Source organism: Pistacia vera, unplaced genomic scaffold, assembly GCF_008641045.1.
Source record: "Pistacia vera cultivar Batoury unplaced genomic scaffold, PisVer_v2 Contig373, whole genome shotgun sequence".
Classification (NCBI taxonomy): domain Eukaryota; kingdom Viridiplantae; phylum Streptophyta; class Magnoliopsida; order Sapindales; family Anacardiaceae; genus Pistacia; species Pistacia vera.
In genome coordinates, this window is record NW_022196194.1 from 169184 (window position 1) to 194557 (window position 25374).

General features: G+C 34.6%; 4 protein-coding genes and 1 pseudogene across 5 annotated transcripts; all 5 read left to right on the forward strand.

Annotated features, from left to right (window-relative positions):
• The first annotated feature begins 594 nt into the window (after positions 1–594).
• On the forward strand, positions 595–5332 carry LOC116140542 (uncharacterized Rho GTPase-activating protein At5g61530). Its single transcript, XM_031426166.1, has 10 exons — positions 595–656; positions 1319–1431; positions 1520–1782; positions 2077–2139; positions 2229–2247; positions 2944–3042; positions 3144–3221; positions 3307–3551; positions 3815–3977; positions 4943–5332. Exons 2-10 carry the CDS (start codon positions 1371–1373, stop codon positions 5086–5088), a joined length of 1137 nt encoding a protein of 378 aa, XP_031282026.1. The 5' UTR covers positions 595–656; positions 1319–1370; the 3' UTR covers positions 5089–5332.
• Positions 5333–6504: 1172 nt separating this feature from the next.
• On the forward strand, positions 6505–8566 carry LOC116140504 (probable isoaspartyl peptidase/L-asparaginase 3). Its single transcript, XM_031426132.1, has 6 exons — positions 6505–6552; positions 6665–6836; positions 7148–7212; positions 7325–7717; positions 7802–7860; positions 8458–8566. The coding sequence occupies exons 1-6, from the start codon at positions 6505–6507 to the stop codon at positions 8564–8566; spliced, it is 846 nt and encodes a 281-aa protein (XP_031281992.1).
• A 400-nt stretch (positions 8567–8966) lies between these two features.
• LOC116140496 (probable isoaspartyl peptidase/L-asparaginase 3) lies at positions 8967–11193 on the forward strand. 2 transcript variants are annotated; one of them, XM_031426123.1, is made up of 5 exons: positions 8967–9087; positions 9190–9592; positions 9677–9735; positions 10333–10437; positions 10974–11193. In XM_031426123.1, the coding sequence occupies exons 2-5, from the start codon at positions 9206–9208 to the stop codon at positions 11191–11193; spliced, it is 771 nt and encodes a 256-aa protein (XP_031281983.1). In that variant the 5' UTR covers positions 8967–9087; positions 9190–9205. The 2 variants fall into 2 exon arrangements, with proteins under 2 accessions (XP_031281983.1, XP_031281982.1); XM_031426122.1 differs by having other exon boundaries at positions 9200–9592.
• Positions 11194–12386: 1193 nt separating this feature from the next.
• On the forward strand, positions 12387–19662 carry LOC116140453 (ceramide kinase-like). The gene is made up of 12 exons (XM_031426076.1): positions 12387–12795; positions 13417–13581; positions 13671–13838; positions 13956–14048; positions 14819–14911; positions 16055–16280; positions 16568–16652; positions 17075–17224; positions 18001–18102; positions 18244–18603; positions 19143–19209; positions 19284–19662. The coding sequence occupies exons 1-12, from the start codon at positions 12625–12627 to the stop codon at positions 19419–19421; spliced, it is 1818 nt and encodes a 605-aa protein (XP_031281936.1). The 5' UTR covers positions 12387–12624; the 3' UTR covers positions 19422–19662.
• Positions 19663–20141: 479 nt separating this feature from the next.
• Positions 20142–22927, forward strand: LOC116140548 (annotated as a pseudogene).
• The last annotated feature ends 2447 nt before the right edge of the window (positions 22928–25374 follow it).

Here is a 25374-nt window from a genome sequence, read left to right on the forward strand (position 1 = left end):
TTCCGGCGGTGTGGGCCGAATCTGGCACTGTGGGTTGCGGGGGTGTTTTTGTTATTTTATAAATTTTTATATATTGGGTCATTTAGTCAAATTAGCAAACTAGGGGGTTTTTAGAAATTTTTAATTTATAAAAACTAAAAATTAAACTTTCAAGGGCATTTAGTCTTTTCACTATTATCAACGAAATCACTAACAGAACATGACGGAAGGTACCCTTTGTCGTTTCAAAACCTTTTGGGTACCAACTTGTCGTTTCGGTAAATATTAGATATGTATAAGTCGTTCTCCGTTAGAATTGTCATTCGCTGACCTTGGTGGGAACATATGTCGTTTGCCCTAAACATATTTTGAATGACCAAACAATGAAGTGAACAACCGAGCCGTTATATCAGTTAGAAAGGCCAGAACAAAATGAAAGCAGATGGCTGTGCGCGTGTCTCCCGAATTCTTCTACTGGGCCCTTCTAATTGGACTTTCTCCCCCAACAATTTTAAAACTCCTCAAACGACTTTCTCATTCTCTCTCTACTCAAGTACAACGACTCCTTAAACTAAATCACTAACAAAAAGAAAAAGAAGAAAAAGGAAAAGACTTACTGCCTGGCCTTTATCGATTCGATTGCTCTTCAGCTTTCTCATTGGCTCATACAAAACAAGGTTAGAAAATTTTAGGTGTTCGTAATCTGATTTCGTTTTTGATTTTGATTCTCCGGATTGTGAACCTGAGTTCTTTATTTTATTTTTATAATTTAGACGCGGTTTTATTTATATTCGTGTTGATTTAACATTTACTATACTTTCTGTGTATATCATGTTTGATGAGATGCGTAAATTTGATTTCAAGGTTTTTTAAAGTTATAATGGTTTTTTTTCCGAGTTTGATTGATGAAGAAAAAATAGAGAAAAGATATATGATGGCTTTTTTTTTGGAAGAAATATTTGCTGAATTATTATCATTATGTTTGATTAGTGATTGATATCTTTGATTCAATAATCAATTAATGGAAAAGGGATCATGCTTTTTAGGAAAAAAAAAAAAAAAGAGATTGGCATCCTTGATGTTGATTCCACTGAGTTCCAATTTTACTTTTATTCTGTGCTGCCAACTGTAGTTGACGTTTTCTAACAAGTTTATAATTATTTAAGTTGATGATAATAATTTTATTGGGAATAGAAAAATGTTGTGGCTTTCTAAATTCTTTTTCTGAGTTTTCTTAGACATGAAATGAGCTTTTTTTTTTTTTGTCTCTTTTCTTAGCTGGCCCTATTGAATTTGTGGAGATTAGTAGATTTCTGTTTGCAGTTAATCTTTGTACCAGGTTTTCTTGCTAGTATTTTTGAACTTCGCTTCTGGCCTTTGTTGTTGGATCAATGCCTTCCGCTGACTCTCCACAGTGGCAAGAGAAGGCTGGTGATTTCTTTTCTTCATCAGGTATTAAGATTAATTCTATAATTCATCATGTACTTGCTTTTTGTATTTATTTTTTGTTACAGGATGTTTGATTGAGGTTTTAATGCAGGGGTGAAGCTTAAACAGGCTGGGCAATCAGCAGGAACATTAGTTGGGGAAGTTGCAAAGGATGCCAAAGGTAATGTTGCTGATGTGGCAGAACGAGTTGGTTCAATGTTCAAAAGCCGATGGTCACTTCTTCAGCAGCCATCAACCAGACATGCTGTTCAGGAACGTCTTATAACTGCTGCTGCTACAACTGGTACACTTTTGAGGAGAAGTTTCTCGGAAACAAAAGACAAGGTTGCTGTTGGGAAGACAAAAGTTGAAGAGGTACTGATGTTGGAAACTTACTTTTGGACTTTGTAAAGTATTTTGAAAATAAATTTCATTATATGTATCTTAAAACTTTCAGGTATCGAATATCACATTTTTTCTCTTTAAATTCATTATATTGATACTTGTGTATTCATGAGATGATGTAATAATATACGAGTAAAGGAAATGATTCTTGATAATATGCCCAATTGGACAACAATGATTATCTTTGTTCACAACAGCCTGAAATAAGTTTGTTTACAAGTTAATACGATGACTGATAAATATGAGATGGTAAATCTATTTCAGGCCGCAAAAAAAACTGCACAGAAAAGCAAGACTATTTTGACTGATATTGAACGTTGGCAGAAGGTATAGGATTCTGAGGCTCTAATTCTTTGTTTAATTTATGTAAATTTTCATGAAATTTCACTTATTTTTATCTTGTTTATCATTTGCAGGGAGTTGCAAGCACTGATGGTAAGTTTTTTTAATCTTTGTTTGCTCATTGAATTGTGACTTGTATTTGGGGATTGTCTTTTTTTTACCACATTAATTTGGTGAATTTTGTTTGTGAGACTAAGATGCTATTTCTTGGAACTTAGTGTTTGTGTATAATCTTAAACAATGTTATAGAAGTGATGTTAGCATGTACTTTAATCTTTTGGGAAGGCTTGCCACTCATAAGAAGTACTCAAATTAATTTAGGTGCATTTAATCTTTATTTGCAAGGATTATGGCTGGTAGAGAAAATCTTTGAGTTTATATTACTGAGAGATACCAACTGAACGAATATCGAATTACATTATCTTGTGTAAACCAACCGTCACTGGTTCAGACTGGTGTTTGTTCTGGTCAGGCATAGGAGCCAGAGGGTTAAGCAATGATGTGCTGTTAGTTCTTTGACTTGCAGCTAGTTCTCATAATTTTCTTCAAGATTTAGTTTTATAGTTTATGATATATATAGATTCTCCAATTATGCATTACATCTCCTAATTTTCTTTGATATTTAGTGCTTAGTCTTTCTTAAGTTCAACCGAGCCTTTTGATTTTCACTCATTTTATTTTGTCTTATGCATGGGCTTAGCTGCCATAAGACGATTATATAATGCCTGCTATGCTTTTACATTGGTTTATTTATGTCTCAATAGTTGCTTATCTTTTTTGAATTCGTAGTATTTGGAGTCCCCGTTGAGCTTATTGTACAGCGTCAAAAATATATCAAGCCCATTCCATACATTTTGGTCAGATGCGCAGATTACCTGATATTATCAGGTAATTTATATGAGCATTAAATGTCATAAATTGGTAACTTGAATATGAATTATAATTTATGTTAGTGTGGAGAGTAACAATTGATTACATATGATTTTTAGGACTAAACTCACAGTACTTGTTTAAAGCTGAGGGGGATAAAAAGGTCATTCAGCAGCTGGTTTCTAGCTACAATCAAGGTAACTTGAACAATTTGTTCGCAAAGTTGACTGTAATTTATTTGTATGACATCATCTCTTGATGTGTCATTTATATATATTACAGAGTACAATGCTTCACTGCCGGAGGGTGTAAATCCAATTGATGTGGCCGCTCTAGTAAAATACTACCTTGCAAGTCTACCTGAGCCACTGACAACTTTTGAACTTTATAACGATATAAAGGATGCTCGTTCTAGCATATATACAATGAGAAACATCCTGAAGAAGCTTCCCAGTGTAAACTACATGACACTAGAGTATATTACTGCACTACTGCTCCGTGTTAGTCAGAAGTCTCTTGTTAACAAGGTAGAGAACATCTCTCTCTCTCTCTCTCTCTCTCTCTCACACACACACACACTCTCTCTCTCTCTCTCTTTCATTTTACTGTGGTCTGGTAGCTGGTTGGCACATGCATTTGCTTATTAAAACTCTTGCTTGATGGATTTCTCCTGTTGGCTATTTGTCTGAAGCAACAAAAATTCACATGTTACTTGTATGAAATGATAACTATTTAAATCCGTCAGCCTCTTTTATTATGTGCAACCAACTGTTTGTTTACTTTTCTGCAGATGGATGCTCGTAGTCTTGCCATGGAAATGGCCCCTGTTATTATGTGGCAGAAGGGTCGCAAACCGGAATCCTATAGGCAATATTGGAGTCATCCATCTAGAAGTCCTTCAAAGAAGAATATGGAGACAGCATCTGATTACAGTGGTTGGGACATGCTTGCTGGTTAGTGATCCCTGTCTCATGTGCTATAAAACCTGTCTAAAGGAATATAGCTGGGGTTATAGTGTAAATATAACTGCAGACTTATTATTCATTTAGACAGGTCGTTAAATTAAGAGATTTTCTGTCATATCTTATTTGTCTTTTAGAAGTCACCCTATATGCAACAAAGTGCGTAAAACACTTCCATAAATTCTTTTTTTTTTTTTGAAATTGTAAAGACACATAACCTACAACATAATCAAATATTTCCCTGTTGCATCCGTTACATGACAGTGATGGACAAGATCTGCTTGAACCATGGTATGAGTATTACTTTTAACAGTCTTCCTGATCTTTAAGAATAACAAGTGATTAAGTTTACTTATATGAGGCAGTTATCACTTATCAGAGCTGGGTGTTAATTATACTTGCTTCATGAAACTTAAGATTGGTTTTACTTGTAGGCTTCTAAATTCAGTATTCCTTTTGCTTGCAAATTTTTATTGAGAATACTTCTTGTCATACACTTTTTTGAGCCTTGAGATCACTGAAGAGTTAGGTTATTCTGATTCAATAGAAACCCAACCTTTTATTTTCTCGCTTAAAGAATAATTATCTAGGTTTCTTTGCTTGCAATTGGATAGGACCATAATTCAAGAACATGAACCACTCTCTTCAATAGTGCTGATATTGATTTCCACCAAGGAAGTGGTAGAGACTTGCATAGATGGAAAGGATAATTAGGAATATGCATTGGAAATCTATTGAATTTTTTTCCCTTTTTTTCCGCATGAAACTTAAAAAAGAGGCATAAATTAGTTCTCATTTAATTATGAATGGTAGCTATAGTTTGAAGTAATTTTAATTGTTGATATATACAGTCATTGAATCCTTTATTAGCTTTTTCCTTTTTGGTAACTTATTTGATTTTATGGAACCTAGATGTTACTCATTTTCTCCTCTTTTTCGTATGGTTATGGCTACAGATGAGAGCGAAGTTATGGATGCATCCTCTCCCATTCCTTTGGATGATGGCATGCCAGTCGACTTCGGCGCTATTGAGGTTGTTCAGTGCCTCATAGAACAGCACAATGCGATCTTCACAGATGCAAATGAGACTGTTTGGAGGTGAGTTGGATTCAACCTGTTTCCAGATGCCCCACCGAATTCATCAAGCTGGGAAGTGTCCAGTGCTACCTGAGTGAATTCTGAGATTGTGAGTGTGTAAATCGTAGTCCATAGAACCTATATTCAAAATTATTTTGTCAATATTTGTTGGTTTTGGGATGGGAGCTGATGCTTGAAGCAATAAGATTTGTAATATTTTACCCTTCTGCTTTTGTGAAAAGTTGAGTGGTGGTTAGATTGTCGTTGAAGAAATAGCTCAATAATGCATCATAGACTTAGAGAGTTGGAAGTGTTTATATTTCCTGTCTATTTAAAAGTAATTAATTATATTTTTAAAAAAGCCTTTATTAAAGATTCTTATAATTAATTATTAATTATGATAATGGAGCTTCTTCCAGCCACTACTTTTTTGCATGAAATATTTGTTATGTTTTGTTTATGTATATATAATTGAAATCTTAACTTAATATTTTAAGTAATGTGATTGATGATTTGGTTTTTTAGTATAATTAATATAACCAACCTGGGATGCAACTCGGCAAAGTGGCTGGGTCTTAGATTGATTGGTTTAACCGGGTTGATTAGCAGAATAAACTGGTGTCCAAAAGTTTGAAATATAACAAAAACACCTTCAAAAGTTATTCAAGTTTTTATAGGTTTAAAATTTTGCAAAAACACTCTAAACACCATTGTTGGTGTCGACAAACCAGGGGAAATAGGTATGTTATCGATAATGACAATACTCCCCATTATCACGAAAACACTCTTTTCAACTTCTTGACCAAAGCCCATATCACCCCTCCCATAATTGCCTTGTAGGTTGTTGCTGTTGATTTAATTTTGTGATTTTTAATCGATTTATTCATCATAAATCACTTACGTTGCCACCATTGTATTTACCGACTTTTCCTCTTCAAAATCCTCAACATCCTAGTCTTTAATTATTTGTGGATCACTATCTTAATTTTTAGAGTTTTTAGTGAATAGGAAAATTACTAACTTGACTTGGTAAAGGCCCTAAGTCCCGGCTGACCGGTTTTTAGAAGATTGGTTATATAATAGTCAATATCAAATTGAATTGTAATTTTTCTAATTGTGCATGTGTAACACTACTGGTATATTTTAAATGAATTAGATAAGGTAAAATTTTCATTTAGTTTTTCAATCTAATTCATTTAAAAATGAAATTATGTATTTATGTTAGATGGAGTACTGAATTAAGATAAAAATGTGAACTAAAGCCTATGTAGATTCCTAAAATGAGCTGAACCAATTGGTCACAGGCTCACTTACCTGCAATTCCTAAAACACAATTAACGAAACCCGCCCCCTCAAAAAAATTCAGTTGGTCTCTAACATTCAACATAGTTACAGCAGATCCTGATTCTCTCAAGTTGGAAGAGGGAAGAGTTTCTTCTCAATGTCCACAATCAAACTCCTCTTTCTATTCACATTCTTCTCTTCCTTGGTAATAATTACGGTACTCATCAACAATAAATTAATCTCTTTGGTTGCCTTTATTTACTTAATTTTCATCATTTGTATATTTTTATCTCTTGGGTTTGGTCTGGTTCATCTAGATTTTAGGATATGAAGATGGGATTTCAGGGAAGTACCCAATCGTGGTGAGTACGTGGCCTTTTGTAGAAGCTGTGAGAGCTGCTTGGAGGGCTGTTGATGCTGGCTTTTCCGCTGTTGATGCTGTCGTTGAGGGTTGTTCTGCTTGTGAAGATTTGAGGTGCGATGGTACAGGTGGTAACACTATTCTTTTCCTTTGAGAGAAAGAATTATGACATACGGACATTTCTGACAAAAGTTTAATCCTCAAGGGAGCTCCATCAAATTTACTCCTAGTTATCATTATTCTTTCTTTGCTACCACTTCAAAGTTTGTAAAGTTGTTGTTTTGAGATACTGAATGCAAATGTAATATCATATGTAAATCGCCTTTGAGAAGAATTTAAGCATATGGATTATCTCAACTGGAAGATTTTATAATAAAGTAAAAACAATATTTTATTTTGTGAATGTGATTTGATTGATGTATAAATTTGCTGTGGACAGTGGGTCCTGGTGGAAGTCCAGATGAGAATGGAGAAACTACAATTGATGCTCTGATTATGAATGGGGTACAGCCTTTTATAGTTTGTTTCGTTTGTGTTATTGTTTTCTTTCTTTTTGCATGTTTATTCCTTTATTAAGAAAGATTGTTTATCATGTGTTTTGGTAAGGAATTAATAGGTGACAATGGAGATTGGAGCTGTAGCTGCCATGAGGTATGTGAAAGATGGCATTAGAGCTGCAAGATTAGTGATGGAACATACTAAGCACACTCTCCTTGTTGGGGAGAAGGCATCAGCCTTTGCCATTGCGATGGGTCTCCCAGGTCCCTCAAACCTTAGCTCGACAGAGTCTATTGAGACGTGGAATAAATGGAAAGAGAATGGTTGCCAACCTAATTTTTGGAAAAATGTTATACCTCTAAACGGTTGTGGTCCTTATCATCCGAAGGGTGCAAATGGCTTCAGTGAGGGGGGTTACTCCAAAGCCAATTTGATGGGAGTTATTGAATCAAGGTCATCTCATTTTGGTCTTCACAGCCATGACACCATTTCAATGGCTGTTATCGATAAAGTAAGTTCATTGGATATACCTCATGTGTACATACTATGTATGTACGTATTCCTATTTCACTCAGAAATTGCTTTGTTCATGTAGATGGGACATGTTGCTGTTGGCACATCAACTAATGGAGCTACTTTTAAGATCCCTGGCAGGTAAGGTTAATATAAGGCCTCTTACGTGTCACTGGTGAGTTTATGATTGCACCATATTGAGTGACAATAGTCTTAATTATTATCTTGAAAAATTCAAAATCTTCTTATCTTAAAGTCCGATGCCTCATTTACTGCTGATAGTTTGGAGCCGTATTTTTTGTTTGTCAAATTTTTCTATATAATCAGCATTAGAATTGGATTGGATCATTTTGAATCAACTTCTGTTTCTCCATGTAAAAATGTTGATGGAAACAGAGTCGTTTTGTCTAATGAAAAAGACAGGACGACTATTCCTCCATATCGGTAGTTATCCTCTATTTTTGGAGCAATACAGGTTTTGGCTATTTCTTGGAAAGCAATGAGTGGAATACATTTCCACCTCTAAAGAAAGCAAATGCATTTATTGAGATGAAACTTTGATTATTGTTTTCCATTCTCTAAGTCATACATTTTTCCTGTTAGGGTCATTTTAGCAATTTAAGTATTTTCTGGTTCTTGAGTAAACAAATCAGAAAGCCCATCTAAAAGTAACAATATGCTGTTCAAATCTCTTATATTTTAGAGATCATGATACATAGTTATTTTTCTTGACTACAGGGTGGGTGATGGACCCATTGCTGGATCTTCATCATATGCTGATGATGAGGTTGGTGCTTGTGGGGCAACTGGTGATGGTGACATCATGATGCGCTTCCTTCCCTGGTAATGTGTTATAATTTGTAACAACTTAGAAGTCTTTAATCAACTGTTTTTAGGAAGTTTTTTTTGGTCCCTTTTGATCAAGGACAGCTAGGTTGTGGAATTAACTTTTATTATGCCCCAAAGTGAAAGGCCTGCATATTTTGTGGTTGAACTTTTATTTGTATAATTAGTGATGGAATACTGAAGCTATAGCCAAATGACAGATTAAGCTGACATTATGTGGTTGTGAGGCTTGTTACGCTTAGCTAGCTTGGCTTGGGGCTCAATCTCTGCTCATTACATGCTAACTTTACATATCAAGTTTGGCATTCTGCTTGCTTGTACCTCAATCTTATCACTTTCTTTTGTAGTCCACGTAGAAATTAGAGGCATATGNAACTGGAAGATTTTATAATAAAGTAAAAACAATATTTTATTTTGTGAATGTGATTTGATTGATGTATAAATTTGCTGTGGACAGTGGGTCCTGGTGGAAGTCCAGATGAGAATGGAGAAACTACAATTGATGCTCTGATTATGAATGGGGTACAGCCTTTTATAGTTTGTTTCGTTTGTGTTATTGTTTTCTTTCTTTTTGCATGTTTATTCCTTTATTAAGAAAGATTGTTTATCATGTGTTTTGGTAAGGAATTAATAGGTGACAATGGAGATTGGAGCTGTAGCTGCCATGAGGTATGTGAAAGATGGCATTAGAGCTGCAAGATTAGTGATGGAACATACTAAGCACACTCTCCTTGTTGGGGAGAAGGCATCAGCCTTTGCCATTGCGATGGGTCTCCCAGGTCCCTCAAACCTTAGCTCGACAGAGTCTATTGAGATGTGGAATAAATGGAAAGAGAATGGTTGCCAACCTAATTTTTGGAAAAATGTTATACCTCTAAACGGTTGTGGTCCTTATCATCCGAAGGGTGCAAATGGCTTCAGTGAGGGGGGTTACTCCAAAGCCAATTTGATGGGAGTTATTGAATCAAGGTCATCTCATTTTGGTCTTCACAGCCATGACACCATTTCAATGGCTGTTATCGATAAAGTAAGTTCATTGGATATACCTCATGTGTACATACTATGTATGTACGTATTCCTATTTCACTCAGAAATTGCTTTGTTCATGTAGATGGGACATGTTGCTGTTGGCACATCAACTAATGGAGCTACTTTTAAGATCCCTGGCAGGTAAGGTTAATATAAGGCCTCTTACGTGTCACTGGTGAGTTTATGATTGCACCATATTGAGTGACAATAGTCTTAATTATTATCTTGAAAAATTCAAAATCTTCTTATCTTAAAGTCCGATGCCTCATTTACTGCTGATAGTTTGGAGCCGTATTTTTTGTTTGTCAAATTTTTCTATATAATCAGCATTAGAATTGGATTGGATCATTTTGAATCAACTTCTGTTTCTCCATGTAAAAATGTTGATGGAAACAGAGTCGTTTTGTCTAATGAAAAAGACAGGACGACTATTCCTCCATATCGGTAGTTATCCTCTATTTTTGGAGCAATACAGGTTTTGGCTATTTCTTGGAAAGCAATGAGTGGAATACATTTCCACCTCTAAAGAAAGCAAATGCATTTATTGAGATGAAACTTTGATTATTGTTTTCCATTCTCCGAGTCATACATTTTTCCTGTTAGGGTCATTTTAGCAATTTAAGTATTTTCTGGTTCTTGAGTAAACAAATCAGAAAGCCCATCTAAAAGTAACAATATGCTGTTCAAATCTCTTATATTTTAGAGATCATGATACATAGTTATTTTTCTTGACTACAGGGTGGGTGATGGACCCATTGCTGGATCTTCATCATATGCTGATGATGGGGTTGGTGCTTGTGGGGCAACTGGTGATGGTGACATCATGATGCGCTTCCTTCCCTGGTAATGTGTTATAATTTGTAACAACTTAGAAGTCTTTAATCAACTGTTTTTAGGAAGTTTTTTTTGGTCCCTTTTGATCAAGGACAGCTAGGTTGTGGAATTAACTTTTATTATGCCCCAAAGTGAAAGGCCTGCATATTTTGTGGTTGAACTTTTATTTGTATAATTAGTGATGGAATACTGAAGCTATAGCCAAATGACAGATTAAGCTGACATTATGTGGTTGTGAGGCTTGTTACGCTTAGCTAGCTTGGCTTGGGGCTCAATCTTTGCTCATTACAAGCTAACTTTACATATCAAGTTTGGCATTCTGCTTGCTTGTACCTCAATCTTATCACTTTCTTTTGTAGTCCACGTAGAAATTAGAGGCATATTTATGTGATGAAATCTCAAACAATCTGTATTGCCTGCAAGCCTGCCTCATCTATTTGCACAATTAATCCACTTTAAGGCTTTTATCTATCTTATAACAATTTCTGATCTGATTTTTCCTTTTATTTTCCCTCTTAACTCTCTAGCTGTTTATTAATTTTCAGTTATCAAGTAGTAGAGAGCATGAGATTAGGAATGGAACCAAAGCTCGCTGCCAAGGATGCAATATCTCGAATTGCAAGAAAATTTCCAGATTTTGTTGGGGCTGTTGTTGCTGTCAATAAGAATGGTGTGCATGCTGGTGCTTGCCATGGATGGAAATTTCAATACTCGGTGAGAACCTTGGAATTGGAAGACGTGGAGGTTTTCACTGTGTTACCGTGAATTGGCCCCAACTGTGTTTCACAATAAGCACTCTTTTGTTAATACTCCAAGTGTGATTATCTTTTCATGCTCATTGATGAAGAGCAGGCAATGAATTGTGTATGCTGTGCTCTAAACACACATGCCTATTGTTGAATATCGGAGTTTCATACCCTTTATTATCGGTATCTATTTGACAATAAAATGGAAGACATGGTGTTGTAACATAATATGGTTATGTTAATTTGTATGAAACTTTAGATTTAAGGTACAGTTCGGTATTGTTGTACCTTATAATAATTTACCACATAGTTATTGAAACTCATCAATTTATAAAAAGAAAAGAAAACAAAAAATTACATCATGTTTGCTCAAGTATTATGCTATTGGAAAATTATATATGTTTCATGCTTAAAGACTGAAATTGTCATTTTCATTCAACAAGTTTGTTTTTATATAATTATTAAAAGATATTCTAAATTCTAAATTAATCAATAAAAAAGTTAACAAAAAATTTTTAAAAACAAATTGGACGACACTACTGCTTTTCAACAACATCGTCAATATTGTTAGAATTATCTTTTGACAACCTACCAAATAGTACTGATTTATCGTTCTTTATAACGATATATCTAATAGTATTGGTGTATTGATGATTGAATATCGGAGTATGTTTCTATAAACATAGTAAATATAGGTAAAGAAGAGATCCTAATATCAATATAATGCTCCTAACTATAAAAACAGACAAAGATAGAGGTGAGAATTGAAATATGTGGGGGTGAAATAAGAGTAGTTTTGACTTTGTAAATTTCAGTGGTCAATATATAGAATATGCACATTTAGGATAATGGATGTGGTTATTTTAATTAACCCCAAATACCCAAAGTTGTTAGAAGGTGGTGATTGTTAATCTTTTGAGTTTGAGTGACTACTTTTGACTCTAATTTTATAATGCATTCCTTACCTCCATTTTACTCTTCAAGATTCATCTAATTAAAATTAAAACAATAAATAAATAAATAAAAGAATATGAGAATTTTCTGGGACCATGTAGCCGAACTAAAGGGTTGTTTGTCCGAAAATAACCAAGTTTAGTGTTCTAGCTACTGTATTTAAATTCATACCTCTATAATAGACGAGATATTTGTGCTTTGGTTGTATCATATTTTCTTCTCTTTTGCCGGGAAATTTTTTCTTTAAAGAGCTTAGAAGGGAAATTTCCTCATTTCAATAATTCAGAAGATTCTTATTTCTCCACAAATGAAATAAGTTTTCAGAACTTTATTTTTGACGAAGACCCAATTGAATTTCCAATTGGGTAAAGTTGAAATAGATCGCAACATCATTAATCTTGAATTCCACCTGATACTTCTTTCTTAAAAGTTTTTATTATTATGTGAAAATTTTATGTTTATTTAAATCAAATTTTTTTTTTTTTTTTTTGGGTCGATGGAGATTAACGGAGATAATAATATCGTAGAAAATGAATTAGCGGTTGAAGAAGGTGATTGTGAAGCACCCATTTTGAATTCAAGCGTTTTCTTAGATCATGTTGGAGAAGTTCTTCTCACTCATAATTCAGATGGCTTGTCCTGGAAACCCCTCACTTCCTTTGATAATGTAATTTTTCTTTTTCTTTTAAATAAATATCTCATATTTTTGTATTCAATTAATTATTGTTTTTTTGTTTTTTTTCATGTTCTATGGTTATATGAGTTGGGAAATCTTTGAATTTTGTTGGGTATCATTTGGATGCAATTTTTGTTGAATGATTTTATGTGTTTTGATGCAATTTAGAGACTTGAACTTGATGACCAATGTTGGAAATCTGGAAAGCATATTTTGAGTTTTGACCTTGCTTCTTTTCCAAAGTTTCTGAACAAGCTTTATCTCAGGTTTTGAATTGTTGAAATACATTTGTTCGTGGAAATTAGGTTTTGTATGGTGGTCTCTAGTTTATTTAAATCCCATTTGTCCATTTTGAATTTGATTCATTTTCATTATACTAAATTATGTATATTAGCCTATCAGCTATTAAATATTTATTTTATGTTCTTTAACGGTCTACCTGAGTAGGCCGCACCATTTTTCTTTTTCTTTTGCCTCTAAGAAGCAAATGTTTATCTTAGTTTGGTGTAAATTCCATGGATATTAAGATAAATTCTCTTACTATTTAGTACTGATGTTGGTGAGTAGTTTCACTTTCAATATGTGATGGCTCACTTGTATTTACTTGAACAGGATGGATCATCGTGTTTGAGAATTAAATTTAGTGCTAAACTTCCAAATGAAATCAAATTTTCTGATGTCTATGCTGTTGAGTTAACCAACTACGGTTCAATTCATAAAGTGAATCGTACGAATGCAGGAAATAAGTTCTTGGGACGTGAGTCTCTTGATTCTGAGGTTCGATCTCATTCTAATTCTAATTTATGTGTTTTTATTCTCATATGGTTATTGTACTTACGGATGGTATATTTTATATTCTGGTTCAGATGTTCCGCTTTACGGTGCATGGTTTCCAAAAGTCAAAAACACAGCCAAATCTTTGGGTCTTGGCTGTGTACACCTTCGGTCACAAGGATCTGCCAACATGTGAGATGTGGGTGAATCGACTTAATGCTTCTTTAAATTTAGAAGTGGGAAGACCAAAGAATCTTCTGGTATGTACTGTTCTTGATTGAAGACCATTCGTTTTGCTTGTATATATTCATTTTTACTTGATGAAATGAATTGAAATCAGTAGTAAAGTTGTCTCCAGAATTTTTTCTGATTGATAGGTTTTTGTTAATCCATTGAGTGGGAAGACTAATGGCCGTAGAACCTGGGAAATTGTGGCTCCTATATTTGCATGTGCTAAAATTAAGACAAAGGTAATTTCAAAGCATACCTAATGATTCCATGGATGTTTCTCAAGTCATAGCATTACAATATTCTGTTAGTGTGTATAGAAATTTACATTTATCTATTACTACCTAGTTATGATGTAATGCATTTTGGCATCTGGATTTTGTCTAAGTCTCATTTTTGTGAGCTTAAGGTTCTATCTGTCTGGGGAAGTGTTCAAATTGGAATGTATGGTTCTCAATTTGAAATTTTGAAATCATTTCAACCACTTTGATTATCTCTCCGAATATTCATTACGGGCGAAAGAGTTTACAATTTGATTGTTGATTAACCTCTGAGAGCTTAGACAGCAGATTGTGCAATGAAACCTCAAATATGTTTGGCCAATTAGATTTACCAACAATCCTAAATGAACATTTGGAATTTTCATAGGAAAATTTTTGGCAATGCTGTTATTGTATTACTGCCTTTTTTATTTGATTATAACTTTTGGCAATGCTGTTATTGTATTACTGCCTTTTTTATTTGATTATAACTTTTAATGGTACTGTTCAACTGCACTATGAATGGGCATGGGCTAAACTTGGTATGACTAATGAAAGAGCTTGCCAGACAAAGATTAATGTGATATGTAGCCTCAGTGCTTGGATGACATAGTATATTTTCTGTCAAAATCTGTTTAATTTCTCATGGGGATGAAGATTACTCTAGTCATGAGTACAAGGTTCAGTACCAAATGAATGTAATTGGGAAAATTGTGCTGTGTCTTACATTAATTATTTACCTTCTTTGTCAGGTGGTTGTTACAGAGAAGGCAGGACATGCATTTGATGTGATGGCATCTACTACAAACAAGGAGCTTAACTCATATGATGGTGTTATAGCTGTTGTAAGTCATGAAAGCCCTTCACAAACATATCTTGCATACTTAGTGTCCCAGTAGTGGCATGGAATAAACTGTGGGCACCTATTTTTGGTGAGAAATAGGGAAAACAAAAAGAAAATAAAGAAGGAAATAATGTGACACATTGCCACAGTATGTGATGGAAATTCATGTATGAAGAATAGAGGAGGTAACAATTACATAATCTTATTTTATTGGCTTATCTATGATGCTAACTGAGGCCCGTTTATTTTCAAGCTCATTTAGTTTGAAAGAGTGCTCACTTTTACTGATAATTGGTCCAATAATATTATGCTGTCAAGAACACCAAAAGAGGTTAGAGAATTGGATCAATGTTGGCAAACAACATGTTTATGTTCGGTGGTGGTATTGGTTTTGGTAGGTAGAGTTTGGTGGTGCACCAGCTAAGCACCCAAAATAAGTATTGCAAGAAGAAAAAAAGTTAGTGACCTTTCTTTTTAGCGTTGATTGTTAGTAGGCAACTTCATAATCAAATTGTTAACAACTCCAACTGCTATATTTGTTTTCAACTTCCACTGATCAAGAGAGGTGTAAAATGTATCACAACTTTTTTGAAGAAAAACTATTACCTCATCATAATGCCATTTTGAAGAAAAAATGTTTATTGCTGGGTATTACCACTCCAACAAATTAATATTTGATGTTGTGACATGATACTAGATTTAGGTAGTTGCTAATACCTTATCTTAAGGGGTATTGTTGTTCGTATGAAGTTTTTCCCATATGAACCATTTGGTTGTGCACTATCCCCCGGCGGACTATAAAGTTTTAATACTATAAAGCTCAAGTGAACATCTTGTGTGGAATTTTGAAGTCATGGTCTGGGTTTCATTTAACCTACCTCCCCTACATCATGTTTTCTATTCTCAGAAAGTTTAATCTGTATCATTTGTAGTTCAAGCTTTTTCTAAGTTATAATGTGGCTGTGACCTGTTTCTGGCATTGGTTTTTGGTTGTTCTCTGGTGATGGTTTCCTCCTGTCAATGGGTTTATGTACATGTGTTGATTTTTTATGTTTGATCTATGTCTCTAATTTACTAAGTTCCAAGCATTTTTCTCAGTTTTATTTTCTAATTATTGTTTGTTTGCTTGTTGATTTGGTTTCAGGGTGGAGATGGTTTGTTCAATGAAATCCTTAATGGCTATCTTTCTTCAAGATATAAAGCTCCTTATCCACCAGCCCCATCAGATTTTGTTCATTCTGTTTGGAGCAATGAATGTTCTTTAGTTCACAATCCTGATGAAAAAGTTGCTGAGGTTTTTGATCAGAATGATGGCCAGTATCCTTGTTTGCCAAGTTCACAACATAATGGGTCAGGATTATCAAATTTCTGTACGTACAGTAAGATCTAGTTAGGTTTTAAGTTTTATTTTTTTGTTGGCATGGGTGTTTATCTGACATATAACCGGGTTTATCTTGAATAGAGGAACTGCAGTTGGTTCTTCCAACACATTTAGTTATCCCATGTCTTTTACAAATCAAACTAATTTTAGTTCATTATGGTGTTTGTTTATTGCAGCTTTTTACCTTCTCTTTTGTTAATCTTTTTCGTTCAGTTATCTGTTTATGTACTCCTGGTATCTTACAATTACTTTTTTGTTGATTTGATCACTGAACAGTTCAAGATTCTGAGTTTCCCTACCCCAAGGAATGGTTTAGGTTTGGAATCATTCCTGCTGGTTCAACTGATGCCATAGTGATGTGGTATTTTCTTGATTCATTTGGTTCTTTTTAGGGCATGACTCTTTTTTCATTCTATGTGAGTGTACATGGAACTTGGTCTGTGAACATTGTGTGAACATATATTTTCTCATTTATTTTTTTGTTAGATTTCGTTGAGCTCCCCTGAGCTTTAATTAAATTTAAACAAATTTCCTGTTTATAGCATTTGCATGCCCATACCAAGGTGCATTTGTTATCACGGGCATGCTTGCTGAAAGTGAATTTTCAAATTACTCTCTTTTTCATAGTCAACATTTCTTTTTTATTCTATGGCTTTCAATGGATCTTAAATGTATATTGACAATAACCATCCATGGAACCATTTTTAATCAGCTTTTCCAGTATTTCATGTAATAATGTTTCCTGGTTTTTATGAATGGTGCATTGTATTGCTCTTTTTGCAGTACTACTGGAGCTCGAGATCCTGTAACATCTGCACTGCACATTGTCCTGGGAAAAAGGGTGTGCCTTGATATAGCTCAAATTGTGAGTTGGAGAGAAACAGCTGCATCAAAGGTTGAACCTCGTGTACGATATGCGGCTTCTTTTGCTGGGTAGTTTTTTATTGTTATTGATGCCTAATTATATGAGTAGATTTTATATAACCATTCTGGTATCTGATTTCTTTCTATATGGCATTATGCTTAATCTATGGCCAGTATGCTGCTAATAGGCTTGCAAATAAGTATTAACTCCTAGGATGGCTATTTTGGTATATGTTTTCATTTTATTTATTTAAATGTACACTTGAATAAAAAGATTTTAGGAAAAAGAAAGAAAGAAAGAACTGTCTAATTTATGTGTGCACCAAAATATTTGTTGAAATTCTGTGAAGTGAATTTTGTTGATGTCTTACTGCAAGAAGCTGTCACACATAACTTTATTTTTTCAGCATTGCACTTCTCCATGTTTCTAATGGAAATATTGTCTCTGTGGTCAAGCTTTAGTATATTATTTTATTCAATTATACAAAGCACCTTTGTTTTTTCTTATTACTGGATTACTATATCCTCCAGTACTTGAGTCTGCCCCCTGAAGTTTGATTTCTTTACTTGTAGTATATTATTTATTTAATTTATCAAAAGCACCTTTCTTTAGAGTTGTATTTGTTGCTGAAGTACTCTTCCCAGTACTTAGTATGATCCCACCCTGAAGTTTGATATCTGTACTTGTACTGTAAGGTCTGGTTTCTCCTTCACCTTTGTAATTACTTATGCCATCCTTTTTCTCCTTTCATGTGATGATCTTTTTAACCTCATCTGGTAAAATTATATTCAAGCAAAGTTAAATGCTTTTCCTCTTCTGAATTCATGTGCTTCATGTTTATCAGGTATGGATTTTATGGAGATGTGATTACTGAGAGTGAAAAATATCGGTGGATGGGCCCAAAGCGATATGATTATGCAGGAACAAAAGTGTTTTTGAGACACAGGTAAGCTCCTAGTAGGTTTATATTTCTTAACGAGTCACCACAACTAAAGAACCAGTTCTTTATTGCATGTGTTATTAGGTTTTCGTTTGAATGGTTAACAGTTTTGCTAAGCTATAATAATTTTTGTCTTTTTCCTTTTAGGTCATATGAAGCAGAAATAGCTTACCTTGAAGTTGAATCAGGAAAGACAAATACAATTCCTGATAGAGGTCGTCGATTTGGTAGATTACAGACATCAGGAAGTCCAAATAAATCTGAGAGAGTGATTTGTCGAACAAATTGCAACATCTGCAACAAAAAGTCAAGTCGTCCAACACCATACTCCCGTCCTGAAGAAACAAGATGGTCGCGATCCAAAGGACGTTTTCTTAGTATTGGCGCTGCCGTAATCTCTAACCGTAATGAAAGAGCACCTGATGGTTTGGTGGTTGATGCACACCTTTCAGATGGCCTATTGCATCTCATATTGATTAAAGACTGTCCTCATGCTTTATATTTATGGTAACATAAAGCCTCTCTTTTTCTCTCTTTAGATTGAACTTTATTATAAAAATTCTTGTCTTCTCTTGGAATGCTTTTTTTCAAAAATATTAGGCGTGTTTTCATTTTTATTAAATACATTAGAGTTGCTTCTTAAGTAATAAAGCAGTTAATTAACTACAATAAGACATTAAAAATCAGTGACCTGATTATATCTTAGTAGGTCTTTTGCATTTAAATGTGGATAAGAAATAATTGTTAAAGTGGTGTGATATGTTTCCTGGATATTTTAATGATGTTACAAACTCTGTTTTAAGATTTGAAAACTTCATCCATCTATTGATATAAATAATTCTGTTGTTCAAAGTGATAGGTAAAATCGAGATGATACACAATCATATGCCTCTTTAAAATCAATTGACATGTATATCTTGGTGGGACTATATTGTGTATACTTTATTTCATTTTCAAGTGTTTTTTCTTCTTGTGTTGTTATAATCTGGTATCGACTCTTAATTTGTTGTAGATTATCTGAATTACATCATCAATGATACCTACAGGCACTTGACCGAGCTTGCAAGGAAAGGTGGAAACCCCCTCAACTTCGAGTTCGTGGAACATCACAAGGTACTTTTCTTAAAATCTTTCATGGTTCTTGTTCTTCCAGAATATCCATCATTTACTTCCTATTTTTTCTACAGACTCCGGCTTTCACATTTACTTCTTCTGGAAATGAAAGTGTCTGGAATTTAGATGGTGAGGTCTTTCGAGCACACCAACTCTCTGCTCAAGTATTCCAAGGCCTTATTAGCTTATTTGCATCCGGTCCCGAAGTTTAGTAGACGACCACATGCAAGAGTTTCTACAAAGAATCTCCAATATACCTATGTGCAACACTCAGCTAATTTCAATTGATATGTTTTTTGTAACATATCCAGAAGGAGTTCTAAAATCTATAGAGTTTTGTGTTGTCTCTAATGGCATCGATTTGAAGTTTAATTTTATGTTTCGGAAATCGCAGTTAATAAACCTTCAAGTTCTGAAGTTCCCTCCAACTTTTTGCTCTGGAGGGTTGTATAGTATTTGCCTACTAAAAGTGTTCAATGCAATCTAAACTAAGCTTAAACGCAATTGGGTTCAATTTTAAATGTTAATTTAAGCCGAAAAGGATTGATTCAAATTCAATTGCATTGATTCAGCTACATGAATGAGTGAAGCTCATACAATTACTTACAAGTATGAGAAATTTATAATAATTCATATGAGAAATGACATTTCTTGTTTACCAATGAATTTGAAACAAATTAAATTGGAATTTAAAAAATGAGATAAAATTCGATTGGCCAAAATGATCAATTTTGGATTGAATTTTCAGTCATTCCTGGACTTCGCTCCGTCCCAAATGGGTCCAGATAGTGCTAGAAATTGACCTCTGACTTCATCATTAATTGACAAGAAGAAATTCCGAGGGTGGAGATGATTTCCATGAATTTAAACCGTTCACACTGGTCACATTATGGAAAGACTGGCGTAGCCAAAAGTCTTCACTTGACTTCTCAGAAATTGCAAGAACCCACAATTTCGTCTTTGGAATACTCAATGCACCAACCCCATAACAACCACCTTCACCTTCAACCTGCCAAACAATAACTCAGACTTGTTGCAATGTCTACACCAGCAGAGTAATATATCATATCTGTTGTTTCTCTTATATTCATATACTCGATGGCAATTAGTTATGTTTCCATGTTGCATAAAAGTTGTTGTTGAAATATATTTATATACTTTACTTATTATGAGCATCTAAACCTGTGTCCAAACTATTTGCAGATTTTATCGCTCTTTGCCACCAGTGAGCAAGACTTTTGGAGTGATCTGTTTAATTACTACAGCTGCTCAAAGTTTAAATCTTTTTAATATTTGGAACATAGCTCTCCAATATGAAGATGTGTGTAAACGTTTTCAGGTAATTAAATCGATTGATTGTCAATTTGTATAGACAATATAAGGATTGCTTAGAGCTCAAGTATACTTGATATATCACAAATATTTGCTGGTAGTGCAGGTTTGGAGGCTTATTACCAATTTCTTCTTCCTTGGACCATTTTCATTTCCTTTCGCATTTCGTCTCATCATAATGTAAGAAAACTAACTCTTTGGATCCTCTAATCATCTTATGGCTTACATTTACGCTGCCACACTGAGTGATTGTACTCGCTTCTATATATGATAACTCTTTGGATCCTCTAATCATCATAATGTGAAGAATGAAAATACGACACAATTTACTGATAAAATATTATTGGTTTACAAGCTGGAGAATACAGACGAAAGAACGCACAGATATTCTCAGAGACAAGTTTCCAGAGAATGGTTGCTAAAGTGTTTTTTCCGTCTTTCTTGACTTTGTATTGCTTGTCTTATCTTTCATTAATCATAAACAAAGCTTATATACAAGCTGATTTTATCATCATAAGCATTAAGTGCTAACCTAATCTGTAGAGATATTTACCAAATATTATCATAGAGCCATACATTCTTTAACTGCTACAAAATCTATCAGATTTAACATCCCTAAACGTCAGCTAATCCACTCTAGGTAGTTGGCCAACTCTGACACGTACTACATTGGCTCTGTATCATCGACCTCCTTTAGGTCACATAATGCTTTTGATCACATGCACATTTGGTCACATGGATTCCATCTTGCATTGCTTCTAGGTCACATTACCTCCTGATCGCTTCTTCCAAATTGCATGCCTTTTAGGTCACATACTTTTCAGATCGTTACTAATCACATCATCCTACAACTTGCATCCATTTTATCTTGTACATTTGATCTCAAACTTTAGATCGAGCAAGCCTTCAGATCGCTTTCTCATGTTTCCAGCAAGATATCACTTGCTTTAACAAATATCATATTTTTGCTGGAAAAGTACTTCCTACAATCCCCAGATATAATATGTTTCTTGATTCATATGTATAGATTTTTGAAACTGTTTTTATACATTAACTGCAGATTCAAGGCTTGTAAGCTGTGTTTCACTACAAACTAAGTGTTATTTTATTTTAATTGACACCTAATACTTGAGATAAATTGCGTAGAGCAAAATATGGTGTTTCGTTAGAGAGAGGGCCTTTCGACAAGAGGACTGCAGACTTCCTATGGATGCTAATCTTTGGGGCAATCTCACTTCTGGTACACTGTTTCTTGTTATTAGATCACATACATACTTTACCAAAGAGAAAAAAGTTCATACAAGTGGCACTAGAACATATCCAATGTCGTTTTTTTTTTTGCAAATATCTTTTGACAACCTTATAATTTTGAGTAATACTACACTTACAAACACTTCTCACTAACTCCTCACAAACGGTATATGTCGGCTCGCAATGGGTCCTGCTTGACCAAGCCAATTGCAAACTGCCACATAGGGTTAGTGAGAGATGTTAGTATTATTGTATAATTTTATATGGTAATACGAGCATACAATAAAAGTATTAACAAAGCAGTGTTTTCTATTTTTAGGTGATGGCTGTTGTTCCAGTTCTATGGACTCCTTTCATGGGAGCTTCCTTGGTATTTATGATTGTCTATATTTGGGGCCTGAGTTCCCAAATGCTCGAATCAACATATATGGAGTTGTGTCATTGAAGGTTACACTATCTCTTGCCAGTTAAAACTTGTTCTAGCCAATTAGCTAATGGTTTTTCTTGGCTGATTTAAGAATGTAAATTGAAACGGTGCATGTATATAACTTGTAATAATGGACAGGGGTTCTATCTTCCTTGGGCAATGGTGGCACTAGATTTGATATTTGGGAATCCATTACTGCCGGATATTCTTGGTATGGTTGCAGGACATATTTATTACTTCCTAACAGTTCTTCATCCTCTTGCCGGTGGAAAATACGTATTCAAGACTCCTCTCTGGGTGTATCCTTTTCCAGTTTTATTTGCTTTTAACTTTTAGTCATAATCCTCCAGTCACAAACTTAATAAAAGTGATCTTTAATGGTTATTAAGTCACAAACTAGTTGCATATTGGGGGGAGGGCGTCCAAATAAACTCCCCGGCGCAGCGCAATCCACATGCCGGAGTTACATTCCGAGGAAGAAGCTACCGTCTGAATGGAAACAGATCAAGTTCAAGTAGCAGCCCTGCCCCAGAGCAGCAGCCACAGCAACCCAATGCCAATGCAGCAGCTGATGGAGTTGCCTTCCGAGGAAGAAGTTATCGCCTTGACGGCCGTTAATTAGCTACATTTCTTTCCATTAGATGAAAATCAAATACATCTTTGCATGACCAAATCAACTCTATCTATTTGTAACAATAGAAATCTTGAAAGGATTCAACTCTAAGTTTCAGATATCCTAATCATTATATAAAAAGTTTTATCATAAAATATAATTTCGTTTTTTATAGAATAATGGTTGGAGAAACATGTAAACTGGTGAATTGAGGAGTTGATGACAATGAAGCTGCTGAAATCAAAATACACTCAAGATATTTTCACTCTGTTTCTTTTCATGCGAGTATGATCTCACAAACCCCCTCAGCTGCTTCTCTTCCAGACAGACAGTTGTTACAATTACTGGCCACGCCAGCAGAGTGCTCTTTAAATTCATATAATTATATTGTATAAAGTTTAATGTTTGAGCTTTGCTTTTCTGATTCTATGTGTTTGGTTTGTTTTATATCCGATATTATCGCTATCTACCGCCCGTAAGCAAGACCTATGGAATGGTTGTTTAATATTAATGACCAGAGCTGCCCTCTATTTTGGACTTTATAATCTTCGGACCATTGCTGTATTAATTATTTGAAGATGTTATTAAACGTTTTCAGGTATATCGATTTTAATCATATATATATATAACAAACCATATATTAATGCAAATTGTAAGTTAATTTATAAAAATTAAATAAGGAATTTTATAACCATAAAAAAAATATATATCAATATTTATAAGACTTTAAATTATATTTTTTGGCCACGGTAACATGTTTTGATTTGAGGACTTTAAACTTTGTTTCAATAAAAATGGAATAATATTTAGTTTGATTGGTATCTGACACTGATTCAAGCTAAAATACTTACAGAGCAAATATGGTGTTCACTAGAGAAAGGGCCTTTCGATAAGAGGACTGCAGACTTCCAATCTTTGGAGCAATCTCACTTCTGGTTTGTATATTAAATTTCTGAATCACTTCCAGGCTCCATATGCGGAATACACAGTAAAGATTGATTTTTAAGGTGATGGCCGCTGTTCCAATTCTATGGACTCCTTTCATGGGAGCTTCTTTGGTATTCGTGAGTTTCCAAATGCAGGAATCAACATAAACGGAGCTGTGTACACTATCTCTTACCAATGTCAATCTTCCATGGGCAATGGTAGCACTGGATTTGATATTTGGAAATGCAACACAGGCTGGAGTTGCATTCCAAAGAAGCGGCCAAATCAACATGTTTTTTTTTTTTTTATCTTTTTTTATTTTTTATTTTATGACCAAAGTGTTTGGGTCAATTTGTATGCAGCTCAACTAATCTCTAAGGTCCATTGAACATCTTACAAGCTCAATGCTCCAGTAAATCACAAATGTGATAGGTGGCTCCAAGATGGTTTGAACCCAATGGAAAGAATAAACATTCTTGACCGCCAAACTAACCCTTAGGGTTAACTTTATGTATTCTTGACCAAAGAAACAAATGTTGAAGGTTGTTATGCTTAAAAAATCAAGGTTGACGTAAGCTTACATCAGCGAGTACCAATAAGAGTTTAGGAAGGTTTTACGTGGTCTAGGAGTTGCCACGTCGCCCCAAGACAGAGAGGATACAGCTGTCACCAACCCAGCAGATTTAGGTTTTGTCTATGAGTGAATGGGGACCACACACCTGTCCAAGCCTCAGATAATTTGAGGATATTTCCTAAGTTATCAATCAATGGGAGGCAAGGAATGACTTGTACGACACCTACCCACTTGTAGACTTGTAATCATTACCTTGAATTCAGCAATTATAAATAGAGGACTTCTCCTCACAAATTCGAGATCGATCAATCTTTGATTTTCATAATAATCAATAGCAAAGACAACTTACGAGAAAGATACTAGCTTAATATTCTCTTTGAGTACACAGTCATTGTACCTTTGTTCATTGTTCGATATATGCAACCTCTTGTAACACATTTATATAAAAGAAACAGTAGATGTAACAATCACTTTAAGCATCTGAACCACTGTAAAAATCCTTTTGTCTTATTTATTATTAAGTCTTTGCATTCAATTGTGTTTATAACCTTATCCTAACTCACAAATTAAACACGTGTAATTTCTGAGACTTGCTTGGCGCTTTGCATGTGTGAGGTCGTTGGTGTCAAAATCAAGCATCAACATTTGGCCGCGATCACTACCAAGAAGCTCAAAGACTTCGTCTTCAAGAACATAGTGTGTCACTATGAAATTCCTCATACACTCATCTCTGATAGTGGAAAATAGTTCGACAATGAGGATTTCAAGCAGTTTTGTGGAGAGTTGGGGATTCATAAGAAATTCGCCTCAGTAGCAAGACCGCAAGCTAATGGGCAAGTTGAAGCTGTCAACAAGACTATCAAGCATACATTGAAGGCCAAGCTTGGCGCAACCAAGTGCAATTGGGCCAATGACCTCCCAGAAGTTCTATGGGCATATAGAACAACTCCAAGGACCTCTACATCAAAAACACATTTCTTGCTAGCATATGACAGCGAGACAATGATCCTAGTGGAAGTAGAAACCGGTTCACTTTGGAGA

Bases quoted from the DNA above. Each gene is read 5' to 3' on its own strand.
- LOC116140504 (XM_031426132.1), top strand. From the start codon at position 6,505: ATGTCCACAATCAAACTCCTCTTTCTATTCACATTCTTCTCTTCCTTG. The intron at 6,837-7,147 runs GTGGTAACACTA...TGCTGTGGACAG, and splicing joins TTTGAGGTGCGATGGTACAG to TGGGTCCTGGTGGAAGTCCA. The intron at 7,718-7,801 runs GTAAGTTCATTG...TTGTTCATGTAG, and splicing joins CAATGGCTGTTATCGATAAA to ATGGGACATGTTGCTGTTGG.
- LOC116140453 (XM_031426076.1), top strand. From the start codon at position 12,625: ATGGAGATTAACGGAGATAATAATATCGTAGAAAATGAATTAGCGGTT. The intron at 16,653-17,074 runs GTATTTTCTTGA...CTCTTTTTGCAG, and splicing joins ACTGATGCCATAGTGATGTG to TACTACTGGAGCTCGAGATC. The intron at 17,225-18,000 runs GTAGTTTTTTAT...CATGTTTATCAG, and splicing joins TATGCGGCTTCTTTTGCTGG to GTATGGATTTTATGGAGATG.
- LOC116140542 (XM_031426166.1), top strand. From the start codon at position 1,371: ATGCCTTCCGCTGACTCTCCACAGTGGCAAGAGAAGGCTGGTGATTTC. The intron at 1,432-1,519 runs GTATTAAGATTA...GTTTTAATGCAG, and splicing joins TGATTTCTTTTCTTCATCAG to GGGTGAAGCTTAAACAGGCT. The intron at 3,043-3,143 runs GTAATTTATATG...TATGATTTTTAG, and splicing joins AGATTACCTGATATTATCAG to GACTAAACTCACAGTACTTG.
- LOC116140496 (XM_031426122.1), top strand. The intron at 9,593-9,676 runs GTAAGTTCATTG...TTGTTCATGTAG, and splicing joins CAATGGCTGTTATCGATAAA to ATGGGACATGTTGCTGTTGG. The intron at 10,438-10,973 runs GTAATGTGTTAT...ATTAATTTTCAG, and splicing joins ATGATGCGCTTCCTTCCCTG to TTATCAAGTAGTAGAGAGCA.